The 22,883-nt window shown below is 46.8% G+C and overlaps 2 protein-coding genes across 4 annotated transcripts in view; one reads left to right on the top strand and one right to left on the bottom strand.

Annotated features, from left to right (window-relative positions):
* LOC134491916 (zinc finger protein 91-like) overlaps window positions 1–16,141 on the top strand; it is a 485,354-nt gene extending 469,213 nt beyond the window's left edge. For both annotated transcript variants that reach the window (XM_063295981.1, XM_063295987.1), the window contains exon 6: window positions 15,959–16,141. In XM_063295981.1, the coding sequence (XP_063152051.1) occupies window positions 15,959–16,004 (46 nt within the window). In that variant the 3' untranslated portion in view covers window positions 16,005–16,141. The remainder of the gene's footprint in view (window positions 1–15,958) is intronic.
* The window catches only part of LOC134491913 (zinc finger protein 595-like), a 610,720-nt gene that overhangs the window by 69,967 nt on the left and 517,870 nt on the right, over window positions 1–22,883 (bottom strand). The window lies entirely within an intron of this gene.

The following is a 22,883-nucleotide window of genomic DNA, read 5'->3' as shown; positions in this document are numbered from 1 at the left end:
TTGAGACCGCATTGAGCCCGCGGAAATCTGTACAAAGCCTTAATGACCCATCCTTTTTTGGCCTGAATAGGACAGGCGCTCCTACCGGGGAATTTGCCGGCTCAATGAAACCTCTAGCTAGATTTTTGTCAATGAACTCCCTTAGCGTGGTAAGCTCTTTGGGAGACATGGGGTATATTTTTGGGTGAGGCAATTTTACATTTGGTAAAAACTCAATGGCACAGTCCGTTTTTCGGTGGGGTGGCAAGCGATCTGCTTCCTTTTCCCCAAATACTTCAGCAAAATCTTGGTACTGATTGGGTAGCCCCTCAAGAGGTTGAAGCGTTTGCACAGTGGTATACGCTACCCCTCCACCCTCCATGTCCTCCAGTAGGTCCTTTTCGGGTACTTTGTAAAATCCATCTGCAAACGTCACAGTTCTATGCAGCCAGTTGATAAAAGGGTTTTGCTTCACAAACCAAGGCATCCCCAAGATTACCAGAGGACCCCCCACTGGAGCTACCACAAATGGCAGCTTTTCCTGATGGGAGCCCATCTGCAAGGCGACCAGTCCCGTGGAAAGATTGACTGCTTTCCCTCCCGCCATAGTTCCATCCAATTGGGTGAAAATCATGGGTCTTGGCAAAGGGAACGTGGGCAGTTCCAGAGCCGCTACGACATCAGGGTGCATCAGGGAACGGGAGCAACCCGAGTCTAGCATGGCCCACACTTCCACCGTTTTGGTTTTTGAGCTTAGTTTAACTTTAACAGTCAGTGTGGGGAAATTTCCACTCACCGAATCATGGTTACGCCCGGTTTCTTCCACCTGCCCTAGGGCGCCCTTCAGGGCAGGTGGTAGGCTTTTCCCGCCGGCTGCTCGAATTGCAACTCTTCCTCCTCTTCACCGAAGGGAAGGTCTGGGGGGTCCAGTTCCGCGAGGGCTGCCTTCAGTTTTCGTGGTGGAGCAGGAGCAGGCGTCTTTACTGTGGGTTTCGTCTGTCGTTCCTCTGGACGGCGTCTTGGGCACGAAGTGGCTCGATGTCCTTCTTTCCCACATCTGAGGCACTGACCCTTGGAGAACCGTTGCTCCCTCTCTTCTTCCCAGGTTTTTGGTTTAGGGCGGCTGGCAAGTCCAGATGTGCGCGCTCCTCTAGCGAGACGTGTTTGTCTAAGCTCTTTGGTATGGGCGTAGGTTCGTAGGGCATTTTCTGCGCTTCCCGCCAACTGAATCCACCCATATAGCGTTTTAGGATCATCTCTACCCAGAGCCCATCGAAGGATTTCGGGTTCAAGCCCCTGCTTGAACAATTCGATGATTGTTGGCTCAGACCAGTCTTCCACTTTTCCTGCCAAAGCTTTAAACTCCAACGCATATTTGGCAACTGGGAGGGACCCTTGGTAAAGTTTCCGCAGGTCATTTTTGGCCGTTTCTTGAGCTAGGGGGTCTTCGAAATGCTCTTTAAGTGCCCACAAAAAGTCATCGAAGTCCTCTAACTCAGTTGCCTCAGCTTGGCATAGTTGCACATACCAATCCGCTGCCTTTCCTCTCAGCTTGTTGGCAATGAAATTGACCTTGCCATGTTCAGACCGAAAATTTCGACCCCAATCTTCTATGTAGTGCTTGGCATTAGTAATAAAGAAGGAGAGCGTGGTGGGATCCCCATCGAACTTCACTCCAAATGGTGGGAAGGATCTTGCCGGCTCAGCTGGCTGTGGCGGTGCCGCTAATGTCAGCGTGCGCCGAGCCCCCATGGGTGGTCGATCCCTAGGAGGTCTTGCCTCTCGCTCCCCCCCTTGACGGGCTGAACGAGTCTTGCTTCTCCCCCAGGTCACCATGGTACTATGCCTGGGGTACTGTGACGGCTCTTCCTCCCAATCCTCCGGGGTGGGCTCTGCCTCTCCGGGTAGATCCTCTTTGGGTAGATCTTTGAGGATCGTCACAATTAAATCCATTTTATCTTCCAATGCCCTCATACGGGCCGGAGTGACCGGCTCCTCCGAGGGTTGGTTGGTTACCACCACCCTCGGTGATAAGGGGACTTCGTGCTCCCAGGTCAATTGTGGAGACCCCCTCCCCTGTGCTCTTTCCATGACCGTTCTATGTTCACTCCTGAGACTCTCCTGCATGGATATCAGCAGCTCGTCCAATTGGATATCTCGCAACTCTCGACGGGCTGCTCTTTGCGCTCTCGAAGTTAGCACTGGCCGGCTTTTGACCGCCTCCCGCTCTTCTTCGCTTCCCTCACTTGCGCGAAGCTGAGGTTGAGTTTCTGTCATCGCTAGCGTTCCCTCTTATCCAATGATTGGATGGGGCTAGCGGAAAATGGGTAAAATGATTCTCAGCTTTATGTAACGATTGCCTAAACCCAAATACTCAGTCTCACAAGCTCGGGCTTAAAGATAACTGATTTATTAAAGGAATAGTATGCAAATACAGAGAAAGCTGAGAATGAGCAAAAGCGCGCCAAATACAAACTTAAAAGCCTTGCTTGTGGGCCGGTCCCGCCCCGTCGCCCGTCAGGACGCTCCCCCTCCCAGGTGCTGAAAGCCGTTAGACGCGCCTGGGAAAGTAACCTTGAACAGGAGCGCAAACCCAAACATGCATTCCAAGCCCTCAAAACAAGGGAGGGCGAAAGAATGGAAAAACCCCGGGTGAAAAGATACGGAACAGAGAATGACATGTGAAACGTTACAATGTTAACCAGACATTAGAATGAGAACATGACAGCCCCCTTTTGAACATTTCCAGCAGGGTGGTCTCGGACCAGTCGCTGACCTTCCCCGCGAGGGCTTTGAACTCCAGGGCGTAGTCAGGGACCGTGCGTGTGCCCTGTTTAAGTCTTTGGAGTGCGCTTTTCGCCCTTACTTTGGCTAGGGGGTCTTCGAAGTAGTTTTTCATCTCATTGATGAAAGCAGGGAAGGTGGCGAGGGCGGGGGAGCTGGACTCGTACAGTTGGACGTACCAGTCCGCCGCCCTGTCTTGGAGTTTGATCGCCACGGCGGCGATCTTGTCGGCCTCGGAGTCATAGGAGTGTCCGTGCCTCCCCATGAACTCCCTAGCGTTGGTCACGAAAAACGAGAGTTTTGTGGGGGTCCCATCGAAGAAGATGGGGAAGTCCTTTGGGGCCCGGGCGTTTTGTGCGGCCTCGCCTCTCGCTTCCCGGGGTGTGGTGTCGGCCGCCTGTGCCGTCTGCTGACCCTCCGCTGGCCCGTGTGGGTTCGGTGCTTCGCTCGGGGTGTGGGCCTGTGCGGGGACGTCGTTGGGTGGCGCGGGGGGCATAAGCGCCTGGAGCATGGTCCGGAGTTCCGTCAGTTGAGCCCGCATGGCCGCGAGTTCAGCTCGTGCCTCCTCGTCCCGCGCCGCCGCTGGGGCCGGTTCCGTTGGCGCGTCCTCGGGGGTGGGTTGCCGGCGGGGTTCATCGTCCCTCTGCCGCGGGTCCGCTTCCTCCGCCGTCTGATGGGTGTCTCCGTCGTCCTCCTCCGTGTTGACCGCCGTGGGGCTGTCGCTCCACGCCCGTTGCTGGGGTGCGATGTGGGGCGCGGGGTCCTCCGCTGGTTTCGGAAGTCGTGCTGCTCCCTCCCGCGGTCGGGTTGCCTCCGTCGCCCTCTCCCCTTGGGGTTGGAGCTGAGGCTCGGATCGGGTGGGGCGGGCGTCCATGGCTCCGGGAGTCCGCGGTGCCTCTGGCCTTGGTCGGTCCTCCTCTGTCTCTTGCCGCGCGGCTCGCCCTCCTTGCCCGCGCCGCTCCGGCCTCATCTTGCTGGTCTTCTCGCCGTCTACTCCTCCCGCGGCTCGTTGTCGTCCGGTGGGGCTCGGCGAGGCTGAGTTTATGACTCTCAGCTTTATGTCATGCGCTGCCTACCTCTGAATAACACTCAGACACTGGTTCGCGGATCAGGCTCTGGTTTATTTGCAGGGCAGGTACAGCGTTGGTAGAAAAAAGCTGAGAGTGACAGGAGCGCGCCGGTGCGGGGTTTAAATACCCCGCGCCGGTCAGCGCCCCCTCGCTCACGGTCACGTCACCCCCCTTTGTCCAATACGTTGCCCTGCCGGTGGGTGAGGGTTTCCGGGATCGCCCATCATCAGGTTTCCCATTCCTCTGCTGATTGCTTTCAGCTGGGCGATCCCCGTTGTATTGCCGCTGATGGCTTGGGTGTGCTCCGTGATCCGTTTAGCTATTGTTTGTTGGCCGTTAGTCGTTGTGGGTTGATGGCTACTTATCTTGTACCCCTTCACCTATTTCCTTGCCATTGTCATGTGTGCCATTGCGCTGATGACTTTAGCTCAACGGCACTCATGACAAGTATGAATGTATAAAGTGTGGAAAGAGCCTCAAAGAAAGGGTGCCTTCTCATAAAAGAAGCCACACTGGCAAGAGGTCCTGTAAAAAGATGTAGAAAAGTCCTTTTTCAAGCAGTGGGGCTAAATTTTGCCTTTCTGTGGTGTGACAAAGGTCAGGGCACAATCTGAATTTGAAATGTTTGTGTATACCATTAATATTAATGTATTAAATTGGACTTGGTATGATTACTTTCCGGTGAGGTATTGAACGGTCTCATTCGTCTGCCATATCAGAAATTACAGGCAGGGCTTTGGAAGACTTGCGGGGCCATAATGGCTTCAAGCCAGTCATGCGCTGGCTTGAAGCCATTTTCTCAAAAGATTGTTCAGCAACTGTTCCCGGTGAAACTGGAGAAAGGCAAAAGATTTTGTATTTAACTCCTGGGGTGTCCCCAGGATATGGCCAAAAAAGTCAAGATGGCAGCCACGATGGCACAATTGAAGTTCCAGCTGCATTTTGTGTGTGTCCTGGCGGAACTTTTATCATGTTGTTGCAGCTGCCATCTGGACTTCGGTCTTGTTATACTCTGCAGACGCCTCTGTTAGACCCAGCAATTTCAAAATGTTTATTATGGACTTGGTGTGATTGTGTATCAGATTTGGCAATGACACAAAAGTGAGCAGGTTACCTAAAGGACCGCTTCTTCCCCATTTCATCAGCCCGTCCCACCCAATCATGCAGAGAGGGCATGCTGCGGACCCCCTCAATAAGAGAATGCTATCTGGCAGGGTCCAGGAGGCGGGCCTTCTTGGCAGTAGCACCCGCCCTCTGGAACATCTTGCCCCCGGAGGTGAGATTGGCCCCATCGCTCCTGGCCTTCTGGAGAGAATTGAAGACCTGGCTCTGCCACCGGGCTTGGGACAGGGAGGAGAATAATCATACTTGGGGCTGGCTAGTGCCTTGAAGTGCCCCTCCTACGCGAGGATGGAATGAGACCATAGCCATCGGGATTTTATTATATTTGGTAGTTTTTAAAATTGTTTTAGTCTGTATTTTACATTGGAATTTTATTGTATAGTTATTGTTTTATACTGTAAACCGCCCAGAGTCCCTCCGTTCGGAGGAGATGGGCGGTGACAAATTTGATAAATAAATAATTAAATAAATGCTCTAACAGCAAACAAAATTCAAAGACTTCTCAATAGATTAAAAAATCACCTGAAGAAAATTCCACAATTGTGATGAAAGAATCCAATCTGAACTTTTCATTTTTTCAGTTTTTTTTCATTTTTAATATTGACTTTTTATAATTTTGTAATTATTGTTTTTATATATTTGTTGTTTTTATTAATTGTATTAATTGTATGCTACCCAGAGTCACTTCTTGTGAGATGGGCAGCCATTTAAATATGATTGATAAATAAATAATCTCAAGCTATTTGGGCTGCCTCAAATTCTTCAGCCTCCTCTTTAATTATTCATATTTTCTTAGAAGAATTCTCAATTCTCTACTTAATCCCTAATAAAACAATTTTTTTTTCCTACTCAGGTTAATTAAATTAGCTTTTCATTCATGTGCCAGTTCTTGGCTGCCATCTCACTTTCTGTCCATGCTTTTTTCAAATAATTCCACTTTTTCTCTAAATTCACTCACAGAGATGTGCCTCTTCCGACCTTAATTTCATAACATGCATTTTCTGAGGGGTTTTTTTGTAGAAAAATTTTTATTCTTTTTCAAAGTACAGTTAAAATACAAAATATGGAGTATAGAAAAACTAGAGTACAGAACTAAAGAAAAAAAAAGTATAAAAGTGCAAAGCAGAAAGAAAGTAGAAACAGAAAGTGACTTCCGACCTCCAGTACAGATATGAATACATTTGCAAATACAATCTCTTGCAGTTAGTTAAACCTTAATAACATTATTTCCATCAAATCAAACCATTTAATCATTAAAACCCAAATCAAAACTTTATTGTTTTCTGACACAAGCAAGTAGTCTAAAAATGGTTGCCAAGTAGAAAGAAATCCAGAAAGAGTATTTTCTCTGATCAACGCTGTTAACTTGGCCATTTGGGTCAGCTCCATCAATTTAATAATCCATTCTTCCACTGTAGGGATTTGTGGGTCTTTCCATCTCTGTGCATATAAAAGTCCTGCTGCTGTAATCATGTATAAAAACAAAGTCCCAGGTTGTTTCTCGAGCTGCTCCTCCATCAAACCGAAGAGAAACGGTTCTGGTTTTTTTTGTAAGTCCACTTTGAGGATCTTTTGAATATTAGTACATATTTGATCTCAGAATTTGAGCTAATTTTTTTCTGAGGTGGCATTTCTGTTTTTCAGCATTTATTTATTTTGTTTTATCGAATTTTATCACTGCCCATCTCTCCCACAAAGGAGGGACTCTGGATGGTTTACAAAAAGCAAAATTTAAAATTCAATACCATTACAAATACGAGAACTATAAATATCAACAGATAAAAATATAAAATACGATAGAATCCAGATGGCTAAGATTGTATCCCAGTCAGTAAGTATAAAGGGCCATTCTAAGGCGCTACCATCCCCAGGACTGACTATTCCTCTCCCTGCTCCAGACATGCTGACACATTTTTAATTTTTTGCAGAACTGCATGTTGGTGTTTCATTGTTGTCCTACAAGGAGTAAGACACAGAGCTGCCAGATACCTTAGTAACCATGGTAATTGACTACTTCTTTAAGTGTCAGCAAGGATGGGAAGCTCAGGCACCATTGTTCTCAGGTTAAAATGTAACCAGAGGTCAGAAAGGTTAAGTGTTGCATGACCATTTATGGGAATCTGTATTTTGAAACCTGTCCTCCACTTCCTTGCTTGATTTGCATTTAAATAAGCCAGTTCTGCCAGAGCCACCCGCTTGCTTCTGCTTTTTTCAATCCAGCAGCCTCCTTTGCTCCCCGTGAGCTCGTGTGCTCACGTGTATGCCTGAGCTTGGGAATATGCCTTTTTGTATTTAAGAAGCTTTTGAACCCCATCCAGGAATCTGGATGAGAACCTGTTTATGTTCTATGTTTTGCTTGAATACAACTTTTTTGCTGAAATGCCTGGTGTCTTCTTTCTGATCTCTCGTGCCAAACGCTTTCCGGCACTCTGCACAAACTCCAACAGTGCAGGAGTGAGGGGGCTTGTCTCACCTCTGGGAGAAGAATGTTCCAGAGGGCAGGAGCTAGAAGGCCCGCTTCCTGGATCTGCCAGATGGAATTCTTTTACAGATGGTGTCCGTAGCATGTCGTCTCTGCATGACCGGGCGGGACGGGTCGATGTAATGGGGATGAGACAGTCCTTCAGGTAACCTAGCCCTATGCCATGTAGCGCTTTAAAGGTGATAACCATCACCTTGAATTGGACCTGGAAGCAAACTGGGAGCCAGTCCAGTTTTTCACGTAGCAAAGGTATTATATGTGCCATCCTTGGGGCACCTAAAACTGCCCCAAGGATGGCAAATATAACTGCATTCTGTGCAACTGTACTCTGCACCAGCTGAAGCTTCCAGATACTCTTCAAGGGCAGCCCCATGTAGAGTGCATTATAGTAGTCTATATGGGAGATGGCCAGGGCGTGAGTGACCTAAGGGCCTCTCAGTCCAGGAAAGGGCATAATTGGCACACAACACCAAGTTGAGCAAAGGCCCTCCTGGCCACAACTGCTACCTGCTCATTGAGCAGGAGTTGTAAGTCCAGGAGGACCCCCAAATTACAGGTCAGTCTGGGGCAGCGCACCCCATCCAGAACTGAAGATGACAGTTTCCCAGATCCCGAGGAGCCATTAATCCACAACCACTCCATCTTACCAGGGTTCAGCCGAAGCCTGTTTTTCCCCATCCAGGCCCCCACAGCCCCCAGGCATCTGGAGAGGGTTGTCATGGCATCACTTACCTCACCTGGGATGGAGATGTATAATTCGGTATCATCAGCATACTGATGATACCTCATCCCATGGTGACGGATGATCTTGCCCAGTGGTTCCAAGTAGATGTTAAAAAGGAGTGTAAAAAGGAGAGTTAAAAAGGAGTTTATCCAATTTAGTACCTATTTTCTTTCCACTCATCTCTTTCTTTTTCTCCAGGATCTTAATTTTCCGACCCCAATGCTTCACACCATGTGGGACACAGCCAGCATCTTACCTTATCATGGCTTCCCCATCAACCATGTGGCCCAACTGGTTTATTTCCACAACTTGATTTCATTCTTTTCTTTATGCCAGCGCCCTCTCTTTGGAATAAATTGGGGGAGGGGGGTGTTGGACTGTCAGCCATTTTGACGAAGATTTTGTTTATCCTTGAAGCCTCACCAAGTTTCTCCTGGCAGCTACAGATCATCCAGAGCTCATATTTCTAAGGAAAATCGTTTTTCTTCTGCACTTCAGATCTTGGTTTAATTTTGACCACATTCCAGACCCTTCAGATGTTTCATTTCCTTAACTTATTTATTTTTTTATTTGATTTGATTTCTATGGCTGCCCTTCTCAACAAGTGACTGGGCAGCATACAATCATTAAAAACAAAATAAATATATATGGTCTCCAAGTAAAACTATTGCCATTGATGTTAATATACTGTAGCCACGAAACGTGGCCCTTAACACACTTGCGGCCCCAGGTCCAGGCACATAACCAGGTCTTCACGGCCTTATGCGTGGCCAACAGGGTGGGGGCATTCCTACTCTCTGAAGGGAGAATGTTCCAGAGGGCAGGGGCTATGGCAGGGAAGGCACGTCTCCTAGTCCTGCCAGCTGACATGTCTTGGCAGATGGGACCCATAACATGCCCAACCTGCCGGACTGAATCGGACTGGTAGGAACAACTGGGAGAAGACGGTCCCTTAGGTAACCTGGGCCCAAGCCATGAAGGCTTTAAAGGTGACAACCTGCACTTTGAACTGTACCTGGAAACACACTGGCAACCAATGCAGCTCATGTAGCGGTGGTCTTGCAAGTGTCAAATATCCAACACCATTTACTATCTGTGCAGTTACATTCTGCACCAGATGAAGCTTCTGAATGCTCTTCAAGGGCAGCCCCAGGTAGAGCGCATTGCAGTAGTCCAGACAAGAAGTCATGAGGGCATGAGTGACTGAGCAAAGCCTCCCGGTTCAGGAATGGGTGCAACTGGTGCACAACCTGAAGGTGTGCAAAGGTCCCTCCCACCTGCTCTTCTAGCAGAAGCCATGAGTCCAAGACGACCCCCAGATTGTGCATCAGGTCTGTCTGGGGCAGTGCCACCCCATCCAGGACCAACAGTGGAAAAACCTTGTCACTGGAAGGCCCACAAACCCAAAGCTACTCGGTCTTGCCTGGGTTGAGTTGAAGCCCATTGCGCCCCATCCAGGCCCTTACAGCCTCCAGGCACTGGGTCAGGACATCCACGGCATCACTCAGGCGGCCCGGGTGGAGATCCAAAGCTGAGTAACATCGGCATATTGAGAATACCCCACCCCAAACCGTTGGATCACCTCACCCAGCGGCCTCATGTAGATGTTAAATAGGTGAAAGAACTGAGCACCGGGGCACCCCACAAAGTAGGAGGCTCAGACTGGATCTCTCCCCCGCTATCAACACTGACTGGAGCCGACCCTGGAGGAAGGAGGAGAACCAGCGCGACACAGCGCCACCCACCTCCCAAAACCAGTCCAGAAGGATCCTGTGATCAATGGTACCGACGGCCACTGAGATGTCAAGAAGAGCATTCTCCACATCCCACTCCCGCCAGAGGTCATCCAAGAGCACAATCAATCCCATCTCAGTCCCGTAACCTGGCCTGAACCCTGACGGAAAAGGCTCCTCTGCAGCTGCCACACAACCACTTTCTCTACAACCTTCCCTAAGAAGGGGAGGTTGGAGACAGGACAAAAGCTGTCCAGGCTAGTGGGTTGAGCGAGGGCCCCTTGAGGAGAGGGCGCACCACCGCCTCCTTAAGGGCCGACGGAACCACCCCCTCCCTCCAGGAATTATTAACCACCGCCCAGACCCAATCGCACACACCCTCCTGGGCAGACTTGACCAGCCAGGTCGGACACGGAACTAACACGGAGGTGGCAGAGCTACGGAAGCAGCTGCAAGACCCCCGTCCACTTCCTCAGGCGCAACAGGATCAAACTCCCCACTTAATCACGTTTCACCACTCTTGCTGCCACCAGGTCGGCTCTAATAGCTCGGCTACTCTGCCATTCCATGCGGCCACCAAGGCTTCAGTTGGCATCCGCTCTAAACATACATGCCAGCTTGGCACCATCTTTGGTGTTGGCGTCTCTACTCCTCCTTGACAGACATATTGTTACTCCTATGTTACATTCTGTGAGGAAAGAGACTCAATTACTCATTTCTCCTGTGTAATTCCACCTCCCACTCCCATCATCCTGGGCCTGGGAAAATGCATCCCTTCTCCCACCCCTTGCAAGGCCGCCTGCGTTTCCCATCGAAGGCGCCAGGGGGCCCCCCTCGGCAAGCCTGGCAGGGCCGGCCACCTGCGAGCTTCAGTCGGACAAGGAGCATGCGCCGATCCTTTTGCCCGGAGAGGACGCGTTGCATCCTGGGAATTGCGGGGAGAGGGCGGGGCTGGCCTCTCCAGGGCGAGACGCGGAGGGGATGCGGGAAAGTCCTGGGGGGGGAGGCTCTGTCTGGTGAGTGGGGGGCTCTTCTCGGGGGACGCCTCGCGCTGGGGCTGCGAGGGGGTCTTGCAAAGTCCTCATCCAGCTTCAGTCTTGTGAATCCTGCGGGGGAGGGGGGAGTCCCTGGCCCCATGTTCCGCTGCCGCCCCTTTGCATGCGCGTGCCAGGCAGGGGGGGAGGCAGAGCGCCAGACCTGCTGCGTGGCCCCCGGGAAAAAGCGCAGCATCCCCAGGAAGGAGGGGGGGACCTGGGGGAGCCCTCCAACCCCCCCCCCCCATTTCCTGGGGAAGCCCCTGAGTGGGGGGAGCGGGAGGGCTTGCGTTGCATTCCAGAGGGGGACGCCCGTGGCATTGTCCGGCTGCCCAGTGTGCTCGGTGGGTGTCGAGCATTTGTGCTGCAGAATCCAGCCATGGTCTTAGGAGGCAGAGTGACCCAGGACATCACCTGTGTCAACCTGAGCACCTTTAAGATGTCTGGACTCAGCCCCCAGAGCTCCCCAGGCAGCATGCATGGACTTCAACGTCAGAATTTGGGAATTGAAGTCCACACACCTCAAAGGTGCTGAGGTTAAGAAACACTGCCTTAAGCTGTAATCTGATTTGTTTGTTTGGGTTTTGCATGTTGAGTGAATCTATTCTAGGCATTATAGTTTGTTCAGCTTATTTTAGGTTCATTGTGGGTTAACACTTGTCTGCATCAAAGTGTATGAATGTAAATTTATTATCCAAAAAGCCAACAGGAGTATTTTGTTGGATGTGAGGAAAGAAAAAAGAAATCCATGAATGTCCTAAAAGTCTGTATACAATATTCTCCATCTTTGAGTGGTAGTTTATTGTGGAGATCCCATTTTGTCTCTCTACCAATCATGCATATCCTTATCTGCATAATGCATTCTCCCAGTTTCCACCCCCCCCCAGACATCTGCCCCACTCAGGAGAAAGAAATATTTCTTTTGATTGTTCATCAGTGGATGGTCTTAAATGGTTAAAAACACAGCTCTGTATTTGTTGTTTTCTTTTCCACCTCAGAAACATCGGCCCATTTGAGAACAGACAGAAAATGGAGGCACAATATCCAGCAGGTGAGGGAGCTGGAAAAGGAAGCTGTGGAGAGTTCTGGGCAGGAACTGGGCAGAAGATCCTGGAAGGGAAAACCATCGGTTCAGAGGTCCAGCACTGGCACTTCAGGAGCATCCGCTACCAGGAGGCCAAGGGGCCCCGAGAGATTTGTAGCCATCTTCACCAACTTTGCCATCAATGGCTGCAGCCAGAAAGACACACAAAAACTCAGATACTGGATTTGGTGATCCTGGAGCAGCTCCTGGCCGTCCTGCCCCCAGAGATGGAGAGCTGGATCCGTGAGTGTGGTGCAGAGACCAGCTCCCAGGCGGTGGCCCTGGCCGAGGGCTTCCTCCTGAGCCAGGCAGAAGAGAAGAGGCAGGAAGAGCTGCCGGTAAAAGAACCTCATCTTTAGCATTCTAAAGAGGACATAAAGTAATAAACAATCTGAATCATTTTGTTTGAATTTGGATTCTTGGACCTCTATCTATCTCAGATTTCTGGCATTAAACAATGTATGAGATGATTTACCTAACTTTTTAGACAAAGTGCTCCATTGCTGTTTCTAGAGGGTATACTTGGGCCAATTATTTTATTATCCTCTTACATCCCCTTTGACAGACACTGGGGGCTATAAGTTGTGAGCTGAGAATGAGAGTGCACTTCTTGTATGCTGTTCTCTCATTTCTCTTCCTTGGACCTTTTAGGTACAAGGATCCTTCCTGCAGATGGTCCCAGAATTTCCCGAAGGAAGGAGGGATTGTTCAAATCCCTCTCAAGACCTTCAAACCTCCCAAGCTGATCAAAGTTCTGACATCTTACTCGGTAAGGGAATGGTCTTCCAAACAATGTGAAGTTCCCCATCACTCATACTTTGTCTATAATACTTTCCTAGGTGTTAATTAATTATGCTTTTACTTTTTGCCTTTCTCACAGGGAATGGAACAGTATCATTGGTATTTTTAGGATCACCTCCCTTTCCTGGTGGAATCAGAAGACTAGCAGAAGGTCCAACTCAGGTAGGCGGAGAAGCATCAGAGAAGATGAAGGGGACCATCTGAAGGCCTCCTGTGTTCTGGATTGAGGTATAATATTTCTGTTCCCAAGGAACAAGGAATGGAAAAATTGGGGTTAAAATCAGCGCATCTTTCAAGACTATTGTGGAGATAGACTTGAATTTTAAAAATCTACCCCGAGAGATCTTTGTTGAGTTTCCCCCAAAGTTCAGAACTTTTCAGTTCTTCTGTGGTAGTTTACTATCAAATGTAAAGACTTCAAGTAGAATTTGACTCCCAGAATGTCATTCCTTTCTTCTGGAATTTTTAAAAAATTCTCCTGTTGAGCTAACAGTCATAAAATTAAAGAGTTGGAAAAGGCCACAAGGATCATCATCCAGACCTCAGCAGTGGGCAGGAAAACCAATTAAACATCCTTGAGAGGCAGCTGCATGCCTCTTAAAAGCTTCCAGAGGTGGAGAATCCTGAGATTTTTAAGCGATCCCCCGCCAATACTATGATGGATCCAGCTTATCTTCAGCCCAGGATATTTAGGTGTTTGCTGAGACTGTGTTTACCATAAGTACTTTTTAAAAATTGAAGAGATGGGAAGAAAGTAGCAAACACATAGTGACAATTCAAGTGAATCTGAAGTGAGTAAAGAAAATGTTTTTGTTTTAAGTTCTTTTTTGGTCTTTATTCACTTGAAGAGTTCGATTTGTCTTTCCAAATTCATTTCAGGTGTGTCACACTGCTCCACACAACAGTACCAAAGTGAGTAACGATCATTTTAAAATCAGAATTTAAAACCAGTAAAAAGATCCAAAAGGGTGTCAGTGCTTTAAAAAGTGAGGGAAAATAGTTCAGCGCCTAAAATACTCAAGTGATAAATGATGTTATAGTAGATTATGAAAAAACAGAACAGTCTCCAAATAAAACTGGTACCTGTAATCAAGCCACTCTGGTCTTACAGAGAAGTTTCTAATTTGTGCCTGAATGTAGATGCTAGCCAATGTGGCTTTGCAAAATCTGCACAATTTCCTCCCCAGCTTGACTTCCTTAGTCCCCGTCCAGTCCGTAGCTCACACCACAAGCACCTTCCCTGGAATTTCATCTGCATGTTGATGGCACCCACACAAATTCCTGGATCTCCCCCCTGTCCATTGCCTAAAATGTCAGTTGGAAGTCCAAACCACCAACACCTCTTTCTTCTGCAAACACCAGGAAAAATTGGAGCCTCCAGTACCTGGTGTCTTCAAGGCCCATCATTGCCAGTTTGCCTGGGAAAATACTGTGTTGCTTTCCCTGGATGGTTCTGAAAGTCCTGCAGAATCAGTAAAGATGACCACCTCAGACATTTCATCTGTCAAAGGCTAAGTCTACCTTCTCACCTAAACTTTTGAATCCTGCAGGAAGCGCCCCTTTAATCCATTGCAATTCCCTGTTTTGGGAACTTAAGAAGGGGAACATGCAAATCCTTCCTAAGGTTCTCTGTTAATAGGGAAACTTTTTTCCTCCTTCAGAGTCTTGTGTCCTTCGAGGAGGTTGCAGTGTATTTCTCCAAGGAGGAGTGGTCTCAGCTGGACGCTCACCAGAAGGCCCTGCACGGGGAGGTCATGCTGGAGAATTCTCGGAATGTGGCTTCTCTGGGTAAGGACCCCTGCTCTGCATTCAGATACTTAGAGGAAGCATTTTGTGGTGGGATATAACCTACTAATTCCCCAATTAGTCTTCATCTCTTCTGTGGGAGAAAGAGAACCTGCTCCAAGAAAGGGAAGACTTGAACCCCCCTGGTTGTGTCCTGTGATGATTTCTCTCTGATGGGTGGTGGGCGTTCTCCTTAATAAGTATTTTAGTTCCTGTGGAACGTCACCAATGACAGACATCGGTGATGCTCGGTTGATGTCCTTTCTGTTCTTTTGCACTTTTTAAAAAATGTAATTCCTAGTCTCAGAATTCTGGGGAAAATTATCAGTATTTTGAGTTAATAAATCAACTACTGTGGGCTGTTTCTTCAGCAGGGATGTGGTTATGGCAAGAAGCAAATGAACACCAAATGGCATATGGTTCAAGATGTGTTGGAAAGAATGGGTAGCAAATGAAACTTCATTGGCTTTGACCTTTTCTCCCACTGTCCCATTGGGTGCCCTGGAATAAATATTAAAATCTTCTTTCCCCTCATTTGTCTTCATTCCCCCGACCCTTGCTCAGTTTAATAGGAATGGATAAGAAAAATTAATAAATTGTAGTAGTGGTTCTTTTATTTAAGGTTTATTTCAAGTTTTCTTCTGCTCCTAAAAAAGAAACTGTATGCTGAAGTTTTCGTACAAATTTGATTATAGCTTTCATCAGAAGTCCAAATTTGACAAACCTTTGATCAGATTATTTTATGTTAGTCAGCACTGTTAGCATCCAAAAACCCAGATAATCTGCCAAATTTCAGCAAGCAAGTCACAATCTCACTTTTACTTTATTTCCTTCCCTAATTTTAATTCTTTCTTTTCCTCTCAAGGAAGTGATGGCCAGGACCAAGTGATCCAGGATAAAGAGTTTAGAAATCAGACAGAATCGAGAATTCACGAGAGGAACAAGTCAATATATGGGAGTAAGAAACCAAATTCCCAGTGTGTACAGAATCAAGATTTTCTTGCCCACCAAAATCACAAAGGAAAAATAAGGACAAAGGATTTAGGAAAAGGTGTGAAAATACTGAAAGGCAATTTAAATTTAGCTATGTGTTATGGAACCAACACTAAAGGAGACCAGTATCAGTGCAGAGAGAATGAAAAAAGTTTTAGCTGGAGAGTCAAAATGGGAGAGAAGCCATATATATGCATGGAATGTGGAAAAAGTTTCAGCAAGAGCAGTTCCCTTACTTGCCATAAAAGGATCCACACCGGGGAGAAACCGTATAAATGCCTGGAGTGTGGAAAGAGCTTCAGCAAGAGCAATCACCTTCTTTCTCATAAAAGGATCCACACAGGGGAGAAGCCATATAAATGTATAGAGTGCGGAAAGAGCTTCAGGTGGAGCAGTCAGCTTACTTCCCATAAAAGGATCCATTCTGGTGTGATACCCTATAAATGCACCGAGTGTGGAAAGAGCTTCCGTGAAAATGGATCCCTTACTTCACATAAGAGAATCCACACAGGGGAGAAGCCATATAAATGCACAGAATGTGGGAAAATATTCCGGAAAAGCAGTTCGCTTACTTCCCACCAAAGGATTCACACAGGAGAAAAACCCTATAAATGTATGGAATGTGGGAAGAGCTTTAGTCAAAGCAGTAACCTTATTTCGCATAAAAGGAGCCATTCAGGGGAAAAACCCTATAAATGTATGGAATGTGGGAAGAGTTTCATGTGGAACAGTCAGCTTACATCTCATAAAAGCATCCATACAGGGGAGAAACCCTATAAATGTGTGGACTGTGGGAAGAGCTTCAGCAACAGCAGTCACCTGACTTCTCACAAAAGGATCCACTCAGGAGAGAAACCGTATCAATGTCTGGAGTGTGGAAAGTGCTTCCGTGAAAATGGGTCTCTGACTTCCCATAAAAGGATCCACGTAGAAGAAAAACCATGTAAATGTATGGAGTGTGGGAAAATATTTCAAAGGAAGAGTTCCTTTATTTCCCATAAATGTATCTGTATAGAAGAGAAACCCTATAAATGTGTAGACTGTGGGAAAATATTCCGAAAAAGCAGTTTCCTTATTTCCCATAAAAGGATCCACACAGGGGAGAAACCGTTTAAATGCCTGGAGTGTGGAAAGAGCTTCCGTGAAAATGGGTCTCTGACTTCCCATAAAAGGATCCACTCGGGCGAGAAACCCTATAAATGCACCGAGTGTGGAAAGAGCTTCTGGAGGAGCAGTTCCCTTTCTTCACACAGAAGAATCCACACGGGGGAAAAACCATACGAATGCCCGGAGTGTGGAAAAAGCTTCCGTGAAAATGGGTCCCTTACTTCCCATAAAAGGATCCACACAGGGGAGAAACCTTACAAATGCACAGAGTGCGGAAAGAGATTCAATACAAGCAGTAACCTTTCTTCCCACAGAAGGATCCACTCAAAGGAGAAACAGTATAAATGCATGGAGTGCGGAAAGAGCTTTACTCAGAGTGCTTGCCTTATTTCTCACAAAAGGATCCACAGAGGGCAGAAACCCTATAAATGCATGGAGTGCGGAAAGAGCTTCAGATGGAGCAGTCACCTTACTTCCCATAAAAGGATCCACACAGGGGAGAAGCCATATAAGTGCAGGGAATGTGGGAAAATATTCCGGATAAGCAGTTCCCTAACTTCTCATAAAAGGATCCATACCGGGGAGAAACCATATAAATGCAGGGAATGTGGAAAGAGCTTCCGTGAAAATGGGTCCCTAACTGTTCATAAAAGGATCCACACAGGGGAGAAGCCGTATAAATGCACAGAGTGTGGGAAGAGCTTCCGGAAGAGCAGTAACCTTACTTCCCACGCAAGGATCCACTCAGGTGAGAATCCATAAAAATACTAAATTTACTGGGTTCCTTCCATATATTTCTGAACAATGCAACTATATTATCTCTGCTTAATTTTGACTATCTTAATCCCTTCTTAAAATTCAGTCTTTCCTTCCTTTGTCTAATCTTGCTGTAATTCTGCTTTTTCCATCTCATTTCTTACAACTTATTCTCAATCCAGCCACATCTGTGCTGGGGGAAAGGAGGAAGTCATCCAGCATACATATTAATTAAAAGAGAGGTTTAGCTTGGTGGGTTTGTATCTTAAATTTCCAAAAAGTTCCCTTTTTTTTTTGTTCCAAGCAGGGGATACACAAGAAAATGAACATGATCAGGAGGCTGTTGTGCTGACATCACAAACACTCAAGAATGAACTGAGAAACGAGACATTTGGAAATCAGTGGGGACTCTAAAATAAAATTAGGAAAACCTTCAAGAATGTGTAGGAGAAATTCTTCAGGGTATTTTTTTTTAACATGCTACAGTCCTGGAGTCCTGACTGAACAGGATTACAAAAGAAGGAGAACAGCACTTGCTTAGTGCATCCTTATGGTGTTCCTAGTGTTGCTGCATAGATATCATACACTGTGTATTGATTTGGAGTTTTTCGTTCCAATATTCAGATTGTGTCTGTTACACAATATATTGGTCCAAAATAATGAATGGATATGTATGAGAGATGGAGTGCATGAGACCCATTCAGAGCTGGCCATAAAGTCAGAAGGGGTTGTCTGAAAGATTTCAGATTACGCAGCTTGTGGAAAATTATCTGAATGAAGACTTCTGAGAAGACATTATGAAAGTTGGTTCATGAAACAAGAGACGGACCATATGTGAACTGGGTGAGATGATAGCACTTAAGTGGATAAGTACCAGGAGGTGCGAAAAGAGGACCATGCTGGGGACTGGACCAGCTCTGTTGGAGAATATAAAAATGGATGGGATTTGTAGTGCTTGGAGCCATAATATAGAACAAGGTACCAAACAAGTTACTGAGCCTGGTGGGGTCTGGCCTCGATTCTTCTCAACCTCAACTCCTACCTTGTAAGGAACTCCTGACCACTGAGGACTGATTTCCGATCCACTTTCTGATGAGCATAACTGTATTTGCTTACTGCGACTTCGGTCTCTCTTGGTGAAATGAAACCTGCATAATCTTCTGGTGATCTTCCTACTAACTGTAGACATGTATGAATTACGTTAAGAAAGATGGAACAGGAATCGCTTTTTGCAGAACAACCGTATTCCTCCTCATAAAAGGAAAAGAATTGGGTGGGGGAAATTTTGGATGAGTGGCTATTCCAACTGTGGAAGAGGTGATGTATTGTAATTTCAATTAGCAGATTTTCTAAGCTGATTATTGAAGGAATATCTGAATGAGTACTCTTTTTTATACATACTGGAATAATAGAGATGTGATGTCACTGAGTCACAGTAATAATTCAGAATATGCAAGGGTGTGAGTTTCAGGTTATATTCTGACAATCTCGGTGTAAGGAATCCACCTCAGCTGGTAAATTTAAACTTCCTGTTTTGATGCAAATGAAAGAACATCTCAACAGATGGCATAAAATTCTTTGGAGTGTTTGGGGTAAAATAAATGTGATTCAGATAAGCTGAACTCCAAAGTTGACTTACATGTGGCAGGCTTCCCATGCTCATTCCAACTGATTTCAGATTAATTTGCAGGACATTGAAATCGAAGCCAATGAGAATGAGAAGGTTGAGAAGCCTAGAGAAGAGAAGCAGAGTATGGAATCGTGGGCGGGATGGTTTGCAAGGATAGAGCGATAGGAAGCCTGGAGAGGGATAGCGAGTAGTGTTGGTGTAAACCAGATCTAGCTAGATTTTCTTTCGAGATACTATTGAGATACCATTCCTTTTCAGTGCTTTGCGTCTTACTCTTTGCCCTAAGAGGAAATGTACTCACCTGTAGGAATGTCTGTATGTATTTTTTAATGGATCACAATACTTGAGACAAGAGGGCTGCAGCCATTACCAGAACATGTTCTAAGGCTGTGCACCATTGGACGTATATTGGATGAATTATTTTTGGATATGCAAAAGGGTTTGCCTCCACCTTCTCCAGGGAGCATTGTCTTTATGTCTTTTTTTTAAATAATTATTTTGTAGCAGGGAATGCCAGTCTCATCATCATCACTGAGCATAAGATCTTATCATAAGTTATATTATTAAAGCATTTAATGAAAGTGATCTGCATTATGCCTTTGTGTTGGTTTGTGTCCTGTCCTTGAGCTCCTGAAGAGAAGGTGGGTTATAAAATCTGACAAATGAATCAAGTGGGTTTTGAAAAATCAACATTTCTTAACCCTAATTCCTCCTTTTGAATTCGCCTTTCTCGACTTTTTGACCCCGGAGGAACCCTTCAGATATTTTCCAGACCTCAAGGAACCCCTGCACAATCAAGCTCAAATATATTAGGCCAGAAGTTAGAAAATTAACATATTTGTTTCATACGTAGGCCTGAATATATGCATTAACAGTGCTTTTAAACTAAAAATAAAGGATGAAGCTTACCTCTTTAATGTGAAGTTGCCTGAATTTGGAATGCTTTTAAAAATAAATCGTGATCTCCCAGGGAACCCCTAGTGACCTCCCGCGGAACGCGTGGGTTCCACGGAACCCCGGTTGAGAAACCCTGCAGTTTTCTACGGGTTGGTTTTCTTAGCCAGCTGTGGTGTGTATATATTTAAGAAAATGAATGTTAAGAGGATAAATTAAGAGAGGATAGGAAAGTGAGATTTCTATGCAGTTATAGAAATGCAGTATATTTAGACATACTGTACACCACGCTTCCAACAGAAGAGGGCCTCACAGTTTTGGCCAAAAGAACTGTAGATCTCGTGCAATTTCTCAGCATTGCCCAATATTTTTTCCTCTTGAATTTGGAGATAAACGCAAGCAGCTCTGCCTCTTAAGCCAAGAACCCACCCAGTTCCAGAGCCTTTGAAAAGATGTAAGGCCCAAGCAGGGACCCACAGCTACGTTACGGTCTCAGGTGAATCCCAGACCCACCCTGACCCAGGAGGTCATGGTCCTCCAGCCTTTCTGGAGACTCTCAATGGGCTTTCCGCACCATGCTTTTGGCAAAGCCGTGCCTTACGGTATTCTATCCGCGCTAAAGGGGGAAGCGGGGGGTGTGCACAGGGAAGGAATATTTGATTATTCTTCATCCTTCATGAGATCTCTCCAAAAAGGGTGATGCTTGGAAGACAGCTACAATTCCACTTCAGAACCTTTTTGCCACCTCCTGCCCGGAGAAGATGATTAGTGTGGGAGGCACCGCAGAAGAAGCTGGAAGGATGTGGGTTTGGAGGGTGGGAGATGCAAAATAGGCTGATCTAGGGAGATGCATTGGGCACCCCACCATTTTTCTCCATTTCACAAGGGTCCCCGGAAGTAATAGTTAAATGTCTCATAAAGTAGCATTTTGGGTTCCCACTGACAATATAACTCTGAGCCGCCCAGAGTCATATATTGAGTTGAACAGCTATATACATCTGAACAATTAATTTAATTAATCAATAAACCTCCCAGTTTGTGAAGCTTCCAAGGATGGGGCTTTGGGGCCTCCTGGTTGAGCAGAAAAAGGGCAACAAGAGAACGTTCGGAGAAAGCCCCAATGTCCCTCTCGGTGCCCTACCTCTCCTTTCGTCCCACAGAGGCATTTCTCCCCTGCAACCACGGAAAACGCACCCTTTCTCCCCTACCCTCCTGCACTGTGCACAAAATCCACTGGGGACTCCCTCTGCAAACATGGGAGGGAAATTGCTGACCTCACACTCACCAAAGGTTGCAGAAGGTCTCAACGAACACAATAGGTCTTTAACCCATTGCAGTTGTTTATTGGTAAGACACTTGCCATCTATCATCCATGTAACCTGCATCTGCAAAACCCACCTTCCCTCACCTCACCCCAATTAAAATCCTACACCAACCTAGCCACTTGATGCGTCTGATGAAGGGAGCTGCCATTCCTGAAAGCTTCTGCCTTGGGGTAACTTTAGTTTGTCAGAAAAGGTGCCACCAGGTTCCTTCTGACATTTTGTTCACTGGAGAGTCTCTGCATTCCAGGACATTGCAGAAGGTGGCAAGAACTGAGAGAGACCCATGAAAATCTTGTCGTGGGAGTTGCTGGGCAAGCCAGAAGGCCAAGAGGCCGAGGAAAGTCTTGGAGGATGGAGATTCAGATGGGATCTTCCTGGATGAAGAGGAAGGTCTTCTCACGCAAAGGGAAGCAAAGGAGTCTCAAGGGCAGGAGTTTTTCAAAATCTTCATCCAGTTCAGTTCTGAGTCCCAGGAGGAGGAGAGCCTGGGGTCCCATGTTCCTCTCCCGCCCGTTCCATGCAAGGTCCAGGCAGGTGGGAAAGCTGAATAGGGTCAGTTTCCTGGGGGGAGGGGGACCGATTGATTTACCCCCCCCCCCCAGGATGGGCATGCTCCGGGTCCTGTCAGCCAAGGAATGTCAGCTGGTGGGACCAGGAGACGCGCCTTTTCTGCCCTCTGGAACATCCTCCCCCGAGTTCAGGATGGCCCCGACCCTTCCGCCTGTTGAAGACCCGGCCGTGTGCCCAGACCTGGCATCCCGAGTGTGCAAAGGGCCCCATTTCCTGGTTGTGCTGACACTGATGGTTTTTAAGATCTCTTGGCTGTATTTATATTCAATTTATTTTGTACTGTTTTAATTGCTTGACTTTTTTTTATGAGTGTTAGCCACCCAGAGTCACTGGTTTGGGATGGGCAGCTATATGGATGGATGGATGGATGGATGGATGGATGGATGGATGGATGGATGGATGGATGAATGAATGAATGAATGAATGAATGAATGAATGAATGAATGAATGAAGCAAAGCGCAAGACCAGCCTTGTTGCCCCCAGGAAAAAGCCCAGGATCCCCAGGCAATCACAGGGGCCCCTTCACCCACATTTCCTGGGAAAGCCTCTGTGTGAGGGGACGGGGGGAGGTTGGCATTGCAACATGCAAGCAAACATTAAATGGGGTTGCAGGAAAGGAGCAACACATGAGATGGTGTGTGCTTTAGCAAATGAGCTTTATTCATACCTCAAAAGGTCTGCCATCTCTTTTCCACCTTTTCCAAGAATTCTACTTTCTCCCTCACTGAAGGGAACCTGTTCCAGCCTTAATTTCACCAACATGGTACATTTTCTGAGGTAAAATTTACCCCAGGCTTCATTTCTTTGAAGCTTTTGTGCTTTAGGATTCCGTTCTTGCAATATTTGTATTTCCACAGTCTTTGTCATATGCCTTTACGCTGTGTTTTTGAACCATCTCAGAACATTCACTGCTCCCAGCTAAGCTTAAGGCACGACTAAAATTTTTATGCTCCAAAACCTAGTTTTATTCTCGATCAATGTTCCATGTTCCTCTCATTTGGGCTATTCG

The sequence above is a fragment of the Candoia aspera genome, chromosome 2, assembly GCF_035149785.1.
Source record: "Candoia aspera isolate rCanAsp1 chromosome 2, rCanAsp1.hap2, whole genome shotgun sequence".
Classification (NCBI taxonomy): Eukaryota; Metazoa; Chordata; class Lepidosauria; order Squamata; family Boidae; genus Candoia; species Candoia aspera.
The sequence above is the reverse complement of the archived record's forward strand: the minus strand, read 5'-3'. Positions and strand labels throughout refer to the sequence as shown.